Here is a 13,264-nt window from a genome sequence, read left to right on the forward strand (position 1 = left end):
TATGGGTTTTTGCTTTATTTACTTCAGGACCCCTCCCTCCATTTGTGAGTCCCCAATAGAGTAGACCCACTGAATTGGTGGAACTTGCAGATGTGTCGATTGAACCAAGTTCCCCTTGGTCCTGCTTCCGTTGGGGCTAGAAATTGGCTTTAAAGCCCTATGGCGCAGAATGTGGGTCTGTTACCCCACGCCTCTATAGTCGTAGCGTTGAGCCCTTCCCTATTTTGCCAGATGGCTCTCGTGAGATGCTACAAATCCTTTTGCCCCCTGGTCTGTAGTTTATTTATTTAATTTATTTAATTTATATGCCGCCCACACTACCCAAAGGTCTGTAGCTGATAGCCCTCCCTCTTCCAAAGGATCAGGAACGGTACTCAGAAGCTTGTCCAGAACCCCAGAGCCCTATACAGATAATCTCCTCCCACTGATTCACATGATTGAAATAGTTGGGGGGGGGGGAGAACATGGGAATAGAAAAATCACCCAATGGTTTCGAGGGTGTGGGAGTGGTGTTTTAGCCGCCCAGAGTGGTAGAACATACCAGATGGGCGGGGTATAAATCAAATAAATAACAAATAATAATAATAGAATGTTCCTCCCCCCCAATTTTTTTCTTTTTCTGACTTTTTAAAAACTTTTTATTTACTTTCAAAAACAACTCAACTGAGAAAACTATACTTTAAGCAATGCCTAATAACAAAAAACAAAGTACAATCATAACTCAGATTCACAGTGTAGCCCGCCAGCCTGGGGATTAACCACCCACCCACCTAATTTTTAATTATCAACTTATTTTGTTTTCATTTATGGAGTGTGTATCTCTCCCGAAATAGAATGATTCTTGTGTCGGGGATATAACCTGTATGTTTACAAAATGCATATGTTAAAAAAATCATTCAAAATGTCATGAAATCTATTTTCGTTCCATATTCCTTTTTTTTAACTTTTAATTCACCAGTTAGTTTACCTTTAACAGCCAAATTCCACATTTTATTGTACCAGTCCTTCATATTTTGCAGAGTATTAAGCACAAACAGCCTCCTTAGGTTCTTTCACGCTGTTTGCACCGGGTAAAACTGGGGTGGTAAAGGGGAGACATTTCACTGAGTAGACCCAGCATGAGACAGAACAGGACCGCGAAACAGAGCCCTCAGCCAGCAAGTATTTGCGGGCATGTTGAAGCTATATGGGCTAGGTTGCCTGTCCCACAACTGCCCTCCACCAAGCTACCTGACTATCCTCAGGTCTAGTGGAAGATTCTAACTCAGTGCTTCGCAACTTTGGGTCTCCAGATTTTCTTGGACTTCAACTCCCAGAAACCCTGGCCACTGTAGCGAGGGGTGAAGGCCTCTGGGAGTTTTAGTCCAAGAATCATTATTCTAGCCCTTTTTAGGTATTGATTGTGCAGCTCAGCATTCTGGAGAGGGAGGATTGCTAACCCCACCTCTTTCAATCATTGCTTTCTTCATGCTTTCAGCATTGGCCAGAATCCAGTTGAATAACTGTGTAGACATTACGCCTGTTGGCATAAATTTCAGCAACTAATTGCCATAACTGGAGAAGTCAGTGGCCTGAATCTTGTTGCGTAGTTATCCCAGCAGAAGGGAAATGATGTAACTCAGAAGTCCCCAACCACTGGTCCGCGGCCTGTGCTAGTCCATGGCCTGAGCTGAACTGGGCCGCGGAGACAGACCTCCCGTGTCCCCCTCCCTGCATGCACCCACCCTGCATAGCTGATTTGCACATGTGCGCATGCTCCAGTGCACCCGTGCAAATGCTGCGCTGCCATTTGCACATGTGCATGAGTGTGCATGAGCACAGTGCCGCCGTTTGCGCATGTGCACGCACTCGTTCACGAGAGAGAGAGAGCACTTGTTGGCTCATGCACATGAGTGTGGGGGATGCCCCGTCTTCCCCAGCTGGTCTGTGGGGTGAAAAAGGTTGGGGGACCCCTGATGTAACTCACAGAGGCAAATTGCTGCCAATTAATGAGTCTCTGCTTGGATTCCTTATTCAATGGCTTGGCACATGACCAGGAATCCAAGAGGGGACTCATTAATTAGCAGCAATTTGCCACTGCGGGTTAAGTCATTTCCCTTTTGCTGGGATAACTATGCAACAGGATTTGGGCCCTTATCTGTATTTCTTGTTGCATGTCTTGCCACACCATTGGTATGCTGCTGATTTCTTAGCTAGTGACGGTTTGCTGCTACGATTCACACTGATGGACCGACGGTGGCAGGCCCTCAAGTCTTAAGAGATTCTTGCCTCCATGTAGGTTCTCCATGAGATCAAAATCTGTGAGAAAGCAGCCTACACACAACGTCTTCTCTTCAGATTCCACCATGAAAGTGTGAAGAAAGGAGAACCAGAGCCAGGCCAGGTGGCGCATTCTTCCTGTAAGCATGTTCACAACACAAAATTGAGTAGAACCAGCAGAGCTTCCATCACGACACCACAGCAGGAATAAGATGCAACGGCCAATCTAGAACGGGGGGGTGATGGCAAGGGGTGGCACCATCTTTATTGCTTCAGGCAAGAAAAGGGTTTCAGCCAGCCCTGGGGAGAGGATGATGTTTTGAAGAGAACGCAATAGGAAATTCTGAGGAGAATCTCTTCTGAGAAGTTTTGCCTCAGTTAATACCTTGGTTCAGTAATCAATCCTAATGGGGACTACGTATAGCCAAGAAATCAGAGGAAGACTGAGATTTTGGAAGGGTAGCAAAGGAAGGAATTAGAAAAGAATCTCAAGTCTAAGGATGTGTCACAAGAGACCAGGATCATCCACACTCTTGTATTGCCAATCACTACGTGTGGATGCGAAAGCTGAAATAGCAAAGAAAGAAAACATAATTAATTCACTTAAAGTGTGGTGCTGGGGGACAGCTTTGCAGATACCCTAGACTGCCAGAAAGCCAGAAAAGGGGGTCCTGGAGCAAATCAAGCCTGAACTCTCTCTGGAGGCAGAAATGCTGAAACGGAGGCTGTCCTGTTTTGGGCACCTCGTGAGGAAGCAGGATTTGCTGGGAAAGGCAATCATGCTAGGAAAAGTGGAAGGCAGCAGGAAAAGAGGAAGACGGGATACAAGGTGGACAGACTCCCTAAAGGAAGTCACAGGGTTGAGTTTGCAAGACCAGAGCAGGGCAGCTGAGGGGAGGACACGCTGGAGGTGGCTCATTCATGGGGTCGCCATTAGTCCGAAGAAGCAACTTGACGGCACATAACAACACAAGTACCAAATGAAATAGTATTGTATTTGTTAGGTCATACTGCTGCGTAAAAGAAAAGTGGTTCCACGATAGGAGGCAGAACCAAGCCAGATTTTACTCCTATACAACCCTGAAAGAATTTTCTGTAATATTAAAGTTAGCTTCTGGATGTCCTTGTTTATGGGTGAATAATGGGTAAGGTTTGCTTAATATCTTCAGAGAGTAAGGGGTAATTTGGAGAAGGTGGACTTAAGTTGCACGAATGACTCAGACTTAATTCACAACCTGGGACCCCATCCCACCCCTCCCCTCAATTTCTTCTGGGACTTGGTGCCCAAGACTCGAACCCAGGCCTTGGACTCAGACCCCAAGATTTGCCAACCTTCCTGCTTATTTCATTTTTAAGTTCCTATGTGGCTTTCCTCTCTTAAAAAAAAAAGCAGAGGGACAGACAATAGGGGAAAAAATTGGTGGGAACGCTGCCCCATAACAATGGACGCCTGCAAATTCGGCAGTAGCATTATTCAGGAAAAGCCCCATTTAGATGTGCCTTTAGAATTTTTTTTTTTAAGTATTTTCTGAGAATTTTCAACCGAACACAGTGCATTTCCACAGTGCTTGGAAAAGTTCCTTTTCTGGACGACAGAATCCCGGCGCCACTGCGGCCCTTCAGAGATATAGTCCCAAAAAAAGTGGGGGTATTCTTCACCTCTCTTCTGCTACAACCCTAGAGTACAGCCCCCACGTCCATCAGCCTCATTATCTTGGCTTGGACATGGCCGGACTACGGTGTGGTTCCCGTGCGTGAGACTCCCCCCGCTGAGGTAAAAAAAAGTTTTTATAAACGGAATTTCCCACCACGCCGAAGTAGGATCCAATCTGTTGAAGGCTTCCTGTGGCTTCTCACGGATTAACACGCTCAGCGCGCGGGAATGCGTATGCTGCTCTTTGCAAGCTCATGAACTTAACAAGGATTATTTTGAGAATGTTCTGTTGTTCTCACTGTTTTGATTAACATTTCCCCCTCCTGCCTGGCGTGCGGAGAAACCGCATACGCAGCTCCCCTGTCTAAATCCCTAATGGACCACCATCCGTGGGAAGGATTGCTTCCAAGAACGAGGAAGAAATGAAACCCCAAAACAACCTTCAGAACATGGCCAAAGAGCCCGAAAAACCCACAACGACCCAAAAGAATTGGTTGGGTTGTGGGGTGGGGGAAGAATGTTTTTTTTTTAAAAAAAAAAGTTTATCCTCTTTCAAAGTGCCCAGGAACGATAAAGGAGCCACGTTGGATTTCCTCTTCTTCTCATTTTGCTACAGGGTGCACCCGGCAGGTTTTAACACCACGAAGAAGGAAGAATGATGATGTGCAATCACGGCAACAGTCTTAGGAAGGGTCTAAGTTAGGGCTGAAACAGAGAATCAGGCAGGAGGCTACAGGAACGTCTCTTGATAGCAAGTTCAACTGTGGGGTGGCTGTAAAAAAGGCCCTGCTAATTCTACTTTTAAAAAAAAGGAACGGAAACATATTAGTACCATCACATTCCCCCTAATATTAGTGTTCTATCTAGTCGCAGCTGCTTTGATGCACCGGGCTGTACAGTAAGACCCCCATATCCACAAGAGATTGGTTTTAAGCCAATGGATGCAGAAAAACGTGGATTATAGTGAACCTTACTGTAATAGTGAACTACATAACATGGTCTCTGACTCTCTCTAGTGGCCAGTTCTGGTAACTCCATCTTTAGAAATATATATTTCTATGATTTTTCTTTCAATATTTTTAATATTTTCGGACTGTGGATAAGTGAATCAGCGGATACTGGTTCCACGGATAAGGGGGTCGTACTTTACATATTGTATGCCAGCTGCATATGCGTTTGAGCTGTTATGATAAGAATTTGAGGCTCGGCAAAGCTTGTGACTATTTGCTGGCGCATACACACTTGCTCTCTGTAACTGTTTGTGTTGTGGCATGACACTGGTATGTGGATGTGTGTGTTGTGAGGATAAGCAGGAGGATGTCAATAGTTGTGTTCTACTGCACATGTGACATTATAATTCCTTTCCTGCCAGTAAATTACGTAGTTTTGTGCCAAGCTAGCCATTGTACTCTCCCCTGTTGTTTCTGTGTGGTGGTTAGTTGCCTTACGCTGACTTTTGACTGACCCATTCCCCCCCCCAAGCTGCAGCTCCCATTATAAAGGGCCCCGATTCATGCCACATTCGTCCTGACCTCTCCTGGCACAGTCAGATATGCCCCTGAATAGAGAGGCAGAGGGGTCTTGATTTGGAGGCTGTCATCTGCGCCAAGAAATACTTCCAGAGCAGAAAGAAAGGAGGCAAATGGGGGCATAGTAACAGCATTACAAAATTACAAATATTGTGGAGTTGGAAGGGACCCGGAAGGCCATCTAGTCCAACCCCCTGTTGGTCCAGGAATCCACAGCTAAACTGATGGCCATTCAGCCTCTGTCCAGGCAGTCTGTCCTCCTAGTGAGCAGTTCTTATTGTCCAGAAAATCCCCCTAATGCTTAGCAGAAAATCACCTTTCTTACAGTACAGTACATGTTGACTCCATTTGTTTGGGTCTTATCTTAATAACAGAGTGATTTCCCCATCCTCTTGCAGATTATTTTTGTCCTTTGTTTCCAGAGCTTTGATTTTGCACCCCCCCTCCCCGTTTTCCGGACTACAACTACTGGGATCCCCCATCCAACTTGGCCACTGAGTGTCGTTCAAAAAAAATAAAAGAGGAGCTTCCGAATTGTGTTTGATCCCCAGCTCTAGCAGCCGATTCCCTCTGTCTCCTTGGCTTTTGTTTCTGCTTTGACACCGAACGATCAGGAACCTGCCGGATCGTCTTCATGCATCTTTCTGCCTTTTTCTCTCTCTTCCAGTGCCACGGACTCGTGCCTCGGCCTCCGTGTCTTGCCATGGCCAAACTAGAGACCCTCTCGGTCCTCAGTGACCCCAGCTATCACGGCCAGGAGGCCTTCCGTCCCTTCGACCCCAGGCTCGCCGAACCCGCCTCCCAGGGCACCATGGGAAGCGTCGGCAGCGGCGTGGCCAACGAACAAGAATTTGCCATGAAGAGTGTCGGCACCCGGACTCAGAACAGCAGACGGCCGGACGATGGGTCCCGGAATAGTTACTCAACGAGGGAGCTCTCCAACCGCTATTCCGGGGAGGAGAAGGCCTACAAGTCTGAAAAAATCGCCAACTCCATCTTCATCAACGGGGACCTGCGGAAGAGCGAGAAAGTGAAAATGGACCTCTGTGGGAACGTGGCAGCGAATAACGAAAAGAATATGCCGCCCCCTCCCCAGTACAGAGAACCCAGTAACCCACCAAAGATATTGCCTGTCTCTGGGAAGCTAGACCAGGTGAGGTTCCATTTAACTTCTCAAAAGACGGCAACCCTCGTGTGTTGGGTAGGAAGCGTGGCGTCTACCGAGCAACTGTGGGCCTCACCCGGCATGCATGTGACGGGGCAGAGAGAAGGGGCTTCCTTCAAAGAACTTACGCTTGGGGTTCACAGATGACGGTCTTCCTCCAACTCCCAGTTTTAACACCTTGCAGGCTGTCTTTTCTCACAACCAACCTCTGCTCTACCTCCCTGGTGGTTTCCGACCCGTGAAGGTTTGTTCTGGAACTGGAAGGGAGGAAAGGATAGGAAAAATTGAGCCTCTCACCCCTGTGGGTTCATTCCGGGTTCGCCTGTGGTACTCGGCCACAAAAGGTGTGGAGAACAAACTTAGATAAGTTCAAATGGGTATTTTAAAAAAACGCATTGAGGCAGAAATGGGAGAGAACTGGATTTTAGCTAAAGGTGAGAAGATACCTCTGAACCGTGGGTCTTCTCGGAAGATGACAGGCTGTCCTTTGCTCCTGAGACCGCACCAGACCATCGTGCCTACACCCAGAAGGAGCCAAAGACCATCTGCCGGCCATTAAGAGCCTCGTGGCGCAGTGGTTAAAACGCTGTACTGCAGCTAAAACTGTGCTCACGACCTGGGGTTCAAATCCCAGGTAGCCGGCTCAAGGTTGACTCAGCCTTCCATCCTTCCGAGGTCGGTAAAATGAGTACCCAGCTTGCTGGGGGGGCAATGTGTAGCCTTTATAATTAAAATTGTAAACCGCCCGGAGAGTGCTTGTAGCGCTATGGGGCGGTATATAAGTCCAATAAATAAATAAGCAGAGGTTGGGCCGCTGTCCTTTGGACAGACCATCGTGGCAAGACTTCAGATCCTGTGTTGATTGTGAAGGTTACACCGCATAAGCTCTAATGTTCCCCCGACTCTGTGGAACTGAGTGCTGGTTTTCGTGCCCTGCTTGCCAGCTCACCTGTGGTCCCTAGCTGAGTGCTCTTTCAAGCAGGATGCAGGATTTTTTTTGGGGGGGGGGAGGCTTTTGCTGTCATCTGCAAAATATATGTTGATCAGATGGAAAGCAAGTGTGTTGACGGTACTCGTTTCCAAAAGCATCCATCCAACCCTGCAGTATTCCTAGGCATTTTTTCACCCCTACCAGCTCCTTCAAAGCTGGGAATCCCCTCTCCACCTTTTCCCTAAGACAGCCGTGGAAACAGGGTGTTCCTTCCCCCCCCCCCCGCCAACCTCCATGGTCGGGTGTCACCGCGGATCTGCTCTTAACTAGCTGTAAATGGAACCCAGTGCAGGTTCTGGAAATAAATGACGGGTCTAACCCATGCAGACTGTTTCTGAGAGTCCAGGGGTTTCAAACCACAGGCGCCCGAGCTAAAACTGCCCTTTCTAAGGTCCCTCTTGGGGTTCCCAGTGGGTTACGCTGCTTCCCCGAGGCTATTAATATTTGGTGGTTCTCCTGCAAAAAACAAAAGCAAGCTGTGTGGTCCTTACACAACACAAACGCTAGGGCAGAGGATCCCTTTATTGGACCACTAAACAATTTTTAAAAAACCCAACTCGCTATATATTTTCAGGTCAAATGCTAGCTTTTTGCTTGCTTGCTTGTTTAATTGTGGTCCAGTAAAGGGATCCCCTGCCTTGCTTTATATGGTGGTGGTTTCCTAGTTGTTTGTTTGTTTTGTCTTAATTGTTCATGGTTGAAATGCGTGTATTCGGGCTTAGATATTGGTAGTAGGAGTTTCCAGCTATAAAATGCCTTTGGCCTCTGGAGGATGGCCCTTGAGAATTTCCATGGAAGTGGATTTGGCCGAGAGATGGACACAAACCTCGGTTCGGAGATTTGTGCCGATTCATGCGCCTGGCATCCCAAGTGTCATGTGTTCTCTACCGCCACCTCCTAGCTGGATTCGCCCACTGACCAGTGGGTGAGCGTTCCTTTCCTTTTTCTCTTCGACTGTTCAGCCAGTCCCCGGCAGGAGCACGGGCTTCCATGCCCCGCCTCCTTGGCTGATCGCCCACTCAGAGAAGGAGGTGGGACAGACAAGCCCGTGCTCCTGCCGGGGACTGGCTGAACTGCTGAAGAGGAGGTGGGAGAAGGGGAACTTTTCTAACCAGTACGATCCTCCAAACCGAGGTTCGCGCCCATCTCTAATTTGACCCTCAAGCTGAAAAAGTTCCCCTTCCTTTCTGTATTCCAACCCCCAATCCCCAGCTACACCAAATCCCAAGCAGAGGGCAGCTTGGCATGATCAGAAAGCTTATTTAACCCACCGTGTTTCATTCGCTCTCCTCCCTGTCTTCTTCCTTCTCGACAGAGCAACGAGCCCTTAGTTAGACCGTCAGCCTTTAAGCCTGTTGTCCCCAAGAACTTTCACTCCATGCAGAATCTGTGCCCGCCGCAGAACAATGGGATCTCGGAGAATCGAAAGACCTTAAACCACACCAACAGCAATAGCCCTTCCACGGTCAAAAGCGGCCTCGAGAAGCCCAGCCTTAACAGGACTACCAACCAGGCAGGTGGACTCTCAGATTCGGGCCGCAACTCTTTGACCAGCTTGCCCACCTACGGCACAGGCTACAGCCAGCACGTTGGCCCGATGAGCGCCTCCACCAGCCACATCAACCGCATCGGGACGACCTATGGGGACAAAAACCTTGTGGGATACAATGGGATATCTACCTCGGACAGCGGCCGATCTTCCAGCAAGAGCACCTCTTCGTTCAGCCGGCTCAACCATCTCAACGAGACCATGCCTTTCCACTCTCCTTCCACCGACGACGTCATCCAGGATTTGGAGGACAGGCTGTGGGAGAAAGAACAGGAGGTCCTCCAGATGAGGAGGAACCTGGATAAGAGCGAGGCGGCCATCTACCAGGTCTTCGAGGAGAAACAAAAGATCTGGGAGCGCGAGATGGACGATCTGCGGCAAAATTACGCCAACAAACTGCAGCAGGTCTCCAAGAAGGCCCAACGAGCCCAACAGGCCCTGCAGCTCCAGATCTTCAAGCTTCAGCAAGAGAAGAAGAAGCTCCAGGATGACGTCGGGCAACTCCTTCAGCAGCGGGAAGAGCTGGAGAAGAAGTTTGTGGCTTTCAAGAAAGAGCAAGCCGAGTTCCTTCCCAAGATTGAGGAGACCAAATGGGAGGTGAGTGCTGAACGGCGTTAAGAATCCTGAGAGGCAGAGGTGGCCCTTCAGAGCTTGTCAAGGTGGGGCGGTCCGTGGTCCAAGGAGGGAGTCAACGGGAACGGTTGAGGGAGGCTCCTTCCACTCGGTCCACCAGCTGCTGGTGGATGTTGCTGAACTATATCTTGCACAATCGCTCACCGTTGGCTTTGCTTCCTAGACAGGCCAACTACATTCGGAGGGCCACATATTACCCACCTTGCAGGCAAGGTATTGAGTTTTCAGTTTCGGGTTGAATTCCTCTGGCTGCACAGCAGAAGCGCAGGGATTCAGAGAGCAGAATAGTTTCTGGTTTCCCAGATTGCTCCATCCCTTTTTTCCCCCCTCATCAATGGGCACTTACAGTCTGAATAACTCACTCTGAGACATTAGTAGGAGAAAATTAAAAAAAAGTTTTATTACTTGCAATTGAAGAGAGCAGACAAACATGGCTGCCTTCAATAGACTTCAACAGAGTCTTGAGAGGGAAAGAGAACACTCGGTAGAGAGGCGGGTCTCTCTTGGAATTCTGAGGCGGGATTGGTTAGTGCTAGGTAGATAGACAGCCGGTGCAGCCCAGAAAGGTCCCTCTTAGTCAAACTATAGGCAGTGTGTGGGGTTGTACAACAGGTATGTACCCAGTATGACAGAAGAAACACTAGTGAATTTATGGTAGGGCCCAAGGGTGGAACATCAGATTTGAAAATGTTCTCAAATGATCTAATTGTGTGTTCATCAGAATATGGTTTTCTAGCTCCTAGACTCATGTGGGTGCTTAGGCAGAGGTCTGAGTAATTAGCACAGGCTCAAAGTGCATGTTTTATCATATAGGTTACTCAGTACATGTGGACCTGCTCAGTTAGAACAAGGGGCTGCAATGGTAGGAAATAGAGAAACCCAACTGGCTGTTTCCAAAGCATTGTAATAAGCAATGGCCCATAACGGCAACCCCATGAAACCCCATCGTGGCAACACTGGGTCTGCCTTTTCTAGGGCTCTGATTCTGGGATGGGCAGAGTGCAGCTGTTCAGATGCTGTTGGACTACAGGTCCCAACATTCCTCATGGCTGGGTATGATGGAAGCTATAGTCCAATAATATTGTTCACTCTGCTCTATTTAGATAAAGCTGTTATGGATTGTATATGTGACTCCTAATAGAGGCATGGGCTTAACTGTCGATGGGGTGGGCCTCTGCTAGTCCTCCAAACTGTGTTGCGCTCTGTTTTTAACAAGCACATATATATACATTTTCGCTTTCTTCCTAGTGTGGCATGAAATCATCGTAGTCTAATACTGCTTCTGACACGCTACGGCCTCCACTCCCTGGCAAAGGGGGGGCCAAAACTCAGAATCAACTCGACAGCATGTAATTAACTGACTGATGAACTAACCAATTAATTAATTTGCATGGCAGCAGGAATTGTACCCATTTGTTCCTTGATTCATGCAACTTGTGGCGCAGTGGTTCAACGGCTGCCCTGCAGCCCAAACTGTGCTCCCGACCCGGGATTCAATCCCAGGTAGCCGGCTCGAGGTTCACTCAGCCTTCCATCCTTCCGAGGTTGGTAAAATGAGTGCCCAGTTTACTGCGGGGTGGCGGCAGTGTGTAGCCTGCATAATTAACTTGTAAAAACGCCCAGAGAGTGCTTGAAGCTTGATGGAGCGGTATATAAGCAACACGCTTTTTGCTTTTTTGTTTATAACTCAGCTATGCGCTGCTGCACAGCCCATGTCTAGCCCATCAGCCTAATGGTACAAACCATACAAGAGAGTTGTGTGTTAGTGTACCGACTAGAGATGGGGACGAGCATGTTACTTCTGGGAAACCATGCTACCAGTCTTTTTGGTGATACGGTTCATTGGTTCCCAGAGATGTGGTCCTCCAATCCGAGCCTGAATCATTGGGCGTATTGTCTTTTAGTCTTAAAATCTTAACACAAGGATGTCAGATTTCGTGATCCATAGGGTCCTTTCCAATTTGGCAGTTCTAAGAATCTAAGGTCTAAGGTGCTGCAAGAAGGTGGCAGTGGGAAACAGTCTCAGATCAACATTCTGCCTTGGGCCTCTCGGTGCATTTTTAAAAACTCTTCCACCAATGCTTCTAATTTTTAAAAGTCTCTGCCACCAGGTAGCGGCAATTGCAATTTTTGAAACGGTACCAAACTTAATTCCCTCAAGTGTGAGGACTCTCACTGATTATGGTAGGAAATGTCTCGCTGTCTTGCAAAGCAAGGAGAGAGAGAGAGAGAAATATAGCCTCATGGTTTTCACTTTGCTTGCACAAGAATCGAGAAAGCACATATTTGCATTGTTAGGATGACCTCTGTTTTTCAGAGCTGGCTTACATGTGAGTCCCCCGATTCCCCATTGTGGGAATGTATGTATTTGAATACAACGTTGTGTGGGAAAACGGGAGAAAGGAGAAGACTTTGAGGTTATTAGAAGCAGACGGAGCCAGATGGCTTGTAAGAGAGGTGAAGAAAGGAGGCGAAGGAGTCCCATAATAGGTGTGGTCCTTCGCTTTGTTGAAAAATGCAGTGTATCACCCGAGATGGTCGCTATCAGAGGCAATCTGTGGCCCTGCTTTTTCCTTTCCCTCTTTCTGCTCCTTTTCACAGGAAAGCTAGTCCTGCAGACTGCTTTGACCTGCGATATCTGCTGGTCAAGAAGAGTCTCTTTTCTTTCCTCATAATTTCAACCTGCATAGAATGTGGGTTTAAATATGTGTTTGCTCTTTTTAGAATATCACAGTGTAAACAGTGAATCAACCCTGATAGGCAAGGAATGCTTTTCATCGCAGCTGTAAAAAATGTGTTGCCTCTCTGGACTCGGAGATAAGACTCCCCATGAAGAGTATGTACTGTGTAGGGGGGTGTCCAGGAGAGGAACTCTCCGAGCTTCTGTGTTTATATCATGCCATGGAACCAGTGAAGCATCTCCTTAGAAGCAGTGCCTCCACAAAAGGGAAAGATGGTGCTTGTCCTCACGAGAGTTTCCTTCAACTTTCATTTGGTGAAGTCATTTCTAATCTGCGTTTTATCTGCTGAGTGATGTCAGACATGCAAGCACGTCACATAAAAAATGCTGCATAAAAATGCACATTGCATAAAAAAATGCTTGAAAGATGTGCATGCCTGGAGGGATAACGATAGAAGGGGGATAGAAATAGGCAGGTGCTTTAAGCCAGGGGTGGGCAATTAATTTCTATAGGGGGGGCACATTTAAAATCTGAACTGTGTTCGGGGGCTAAACCTTCCTTAAAAATAAAAGATAAGGAACTGATCAACTTTAGGCAAAAAGCTATAAATGGTTTTGATGTTCAACTTGTTCATTGAGAGAAATCCAGTCTGTCTTGGGCTTGAACAAGTGTTTGAACACCGGACTGGAGCGACAAGCAGCGGGCTGGACGGGAGCAGCTCGCGGGCCGTATGTGGCCCTCGGGCCGCACTTTGCCCAGGTCTGCTTTAAGCTATGATCTGGCCCAGAAGCTGCTCTAGAGCA

At 47.7% G+C, this 13,264-nt stretch overlaps 1 protein-coding gene across 5 annotated transcripts in view; it reads left to right on the plus strand.

The window, feature by feature from the left end:
* LZTS3 (leucine zipper tumor suppressor family member 3) overlaps positions 1-13,264 on the plus strand; it is a 69,494-nt gene that overhangs the window by 47,338 nt on the left and 8,892 nt on the right. For 3 of the 5 annotated variants that reach the window (XM_073002128.2, XM_078394453.1, XM_078394452.1), the window contains 2 exons: positions 6,110-6,595; positions 8,914-9,744. In XM_073002128.2, the coding sequence (XP_072858229.2) occupies positions 6,146-6,595; positions 8,914-9,744 (1,281 nt within the window). In that variant the 5' untranslated portion in view covers positions 6,110-6,145. Of the gene's footprint in view, positions 1-2,278; positions 2,400-6,109; positions 6,596-8,913; positions 9,745-13,264 lie in introns of all 5 variants that reach the window. The other 2 variants (XM_073002125.2, XM_073002124.2) reach the window with 1 other exon arrangement.

This window comes from Pogona vitticeps, chromosome 5 (assembly GCF_051106095.1).
Source record: "Pogona vitticeps strain Pit_001003342236 chromosome 5, PviZW2.1, whole genome shotgun sequence".
NCBI lineage: Eukaryota > Metazoa > Chordata > Lepidosauria > Squamata > Agamidae > Pogona > Pogona vitticeps.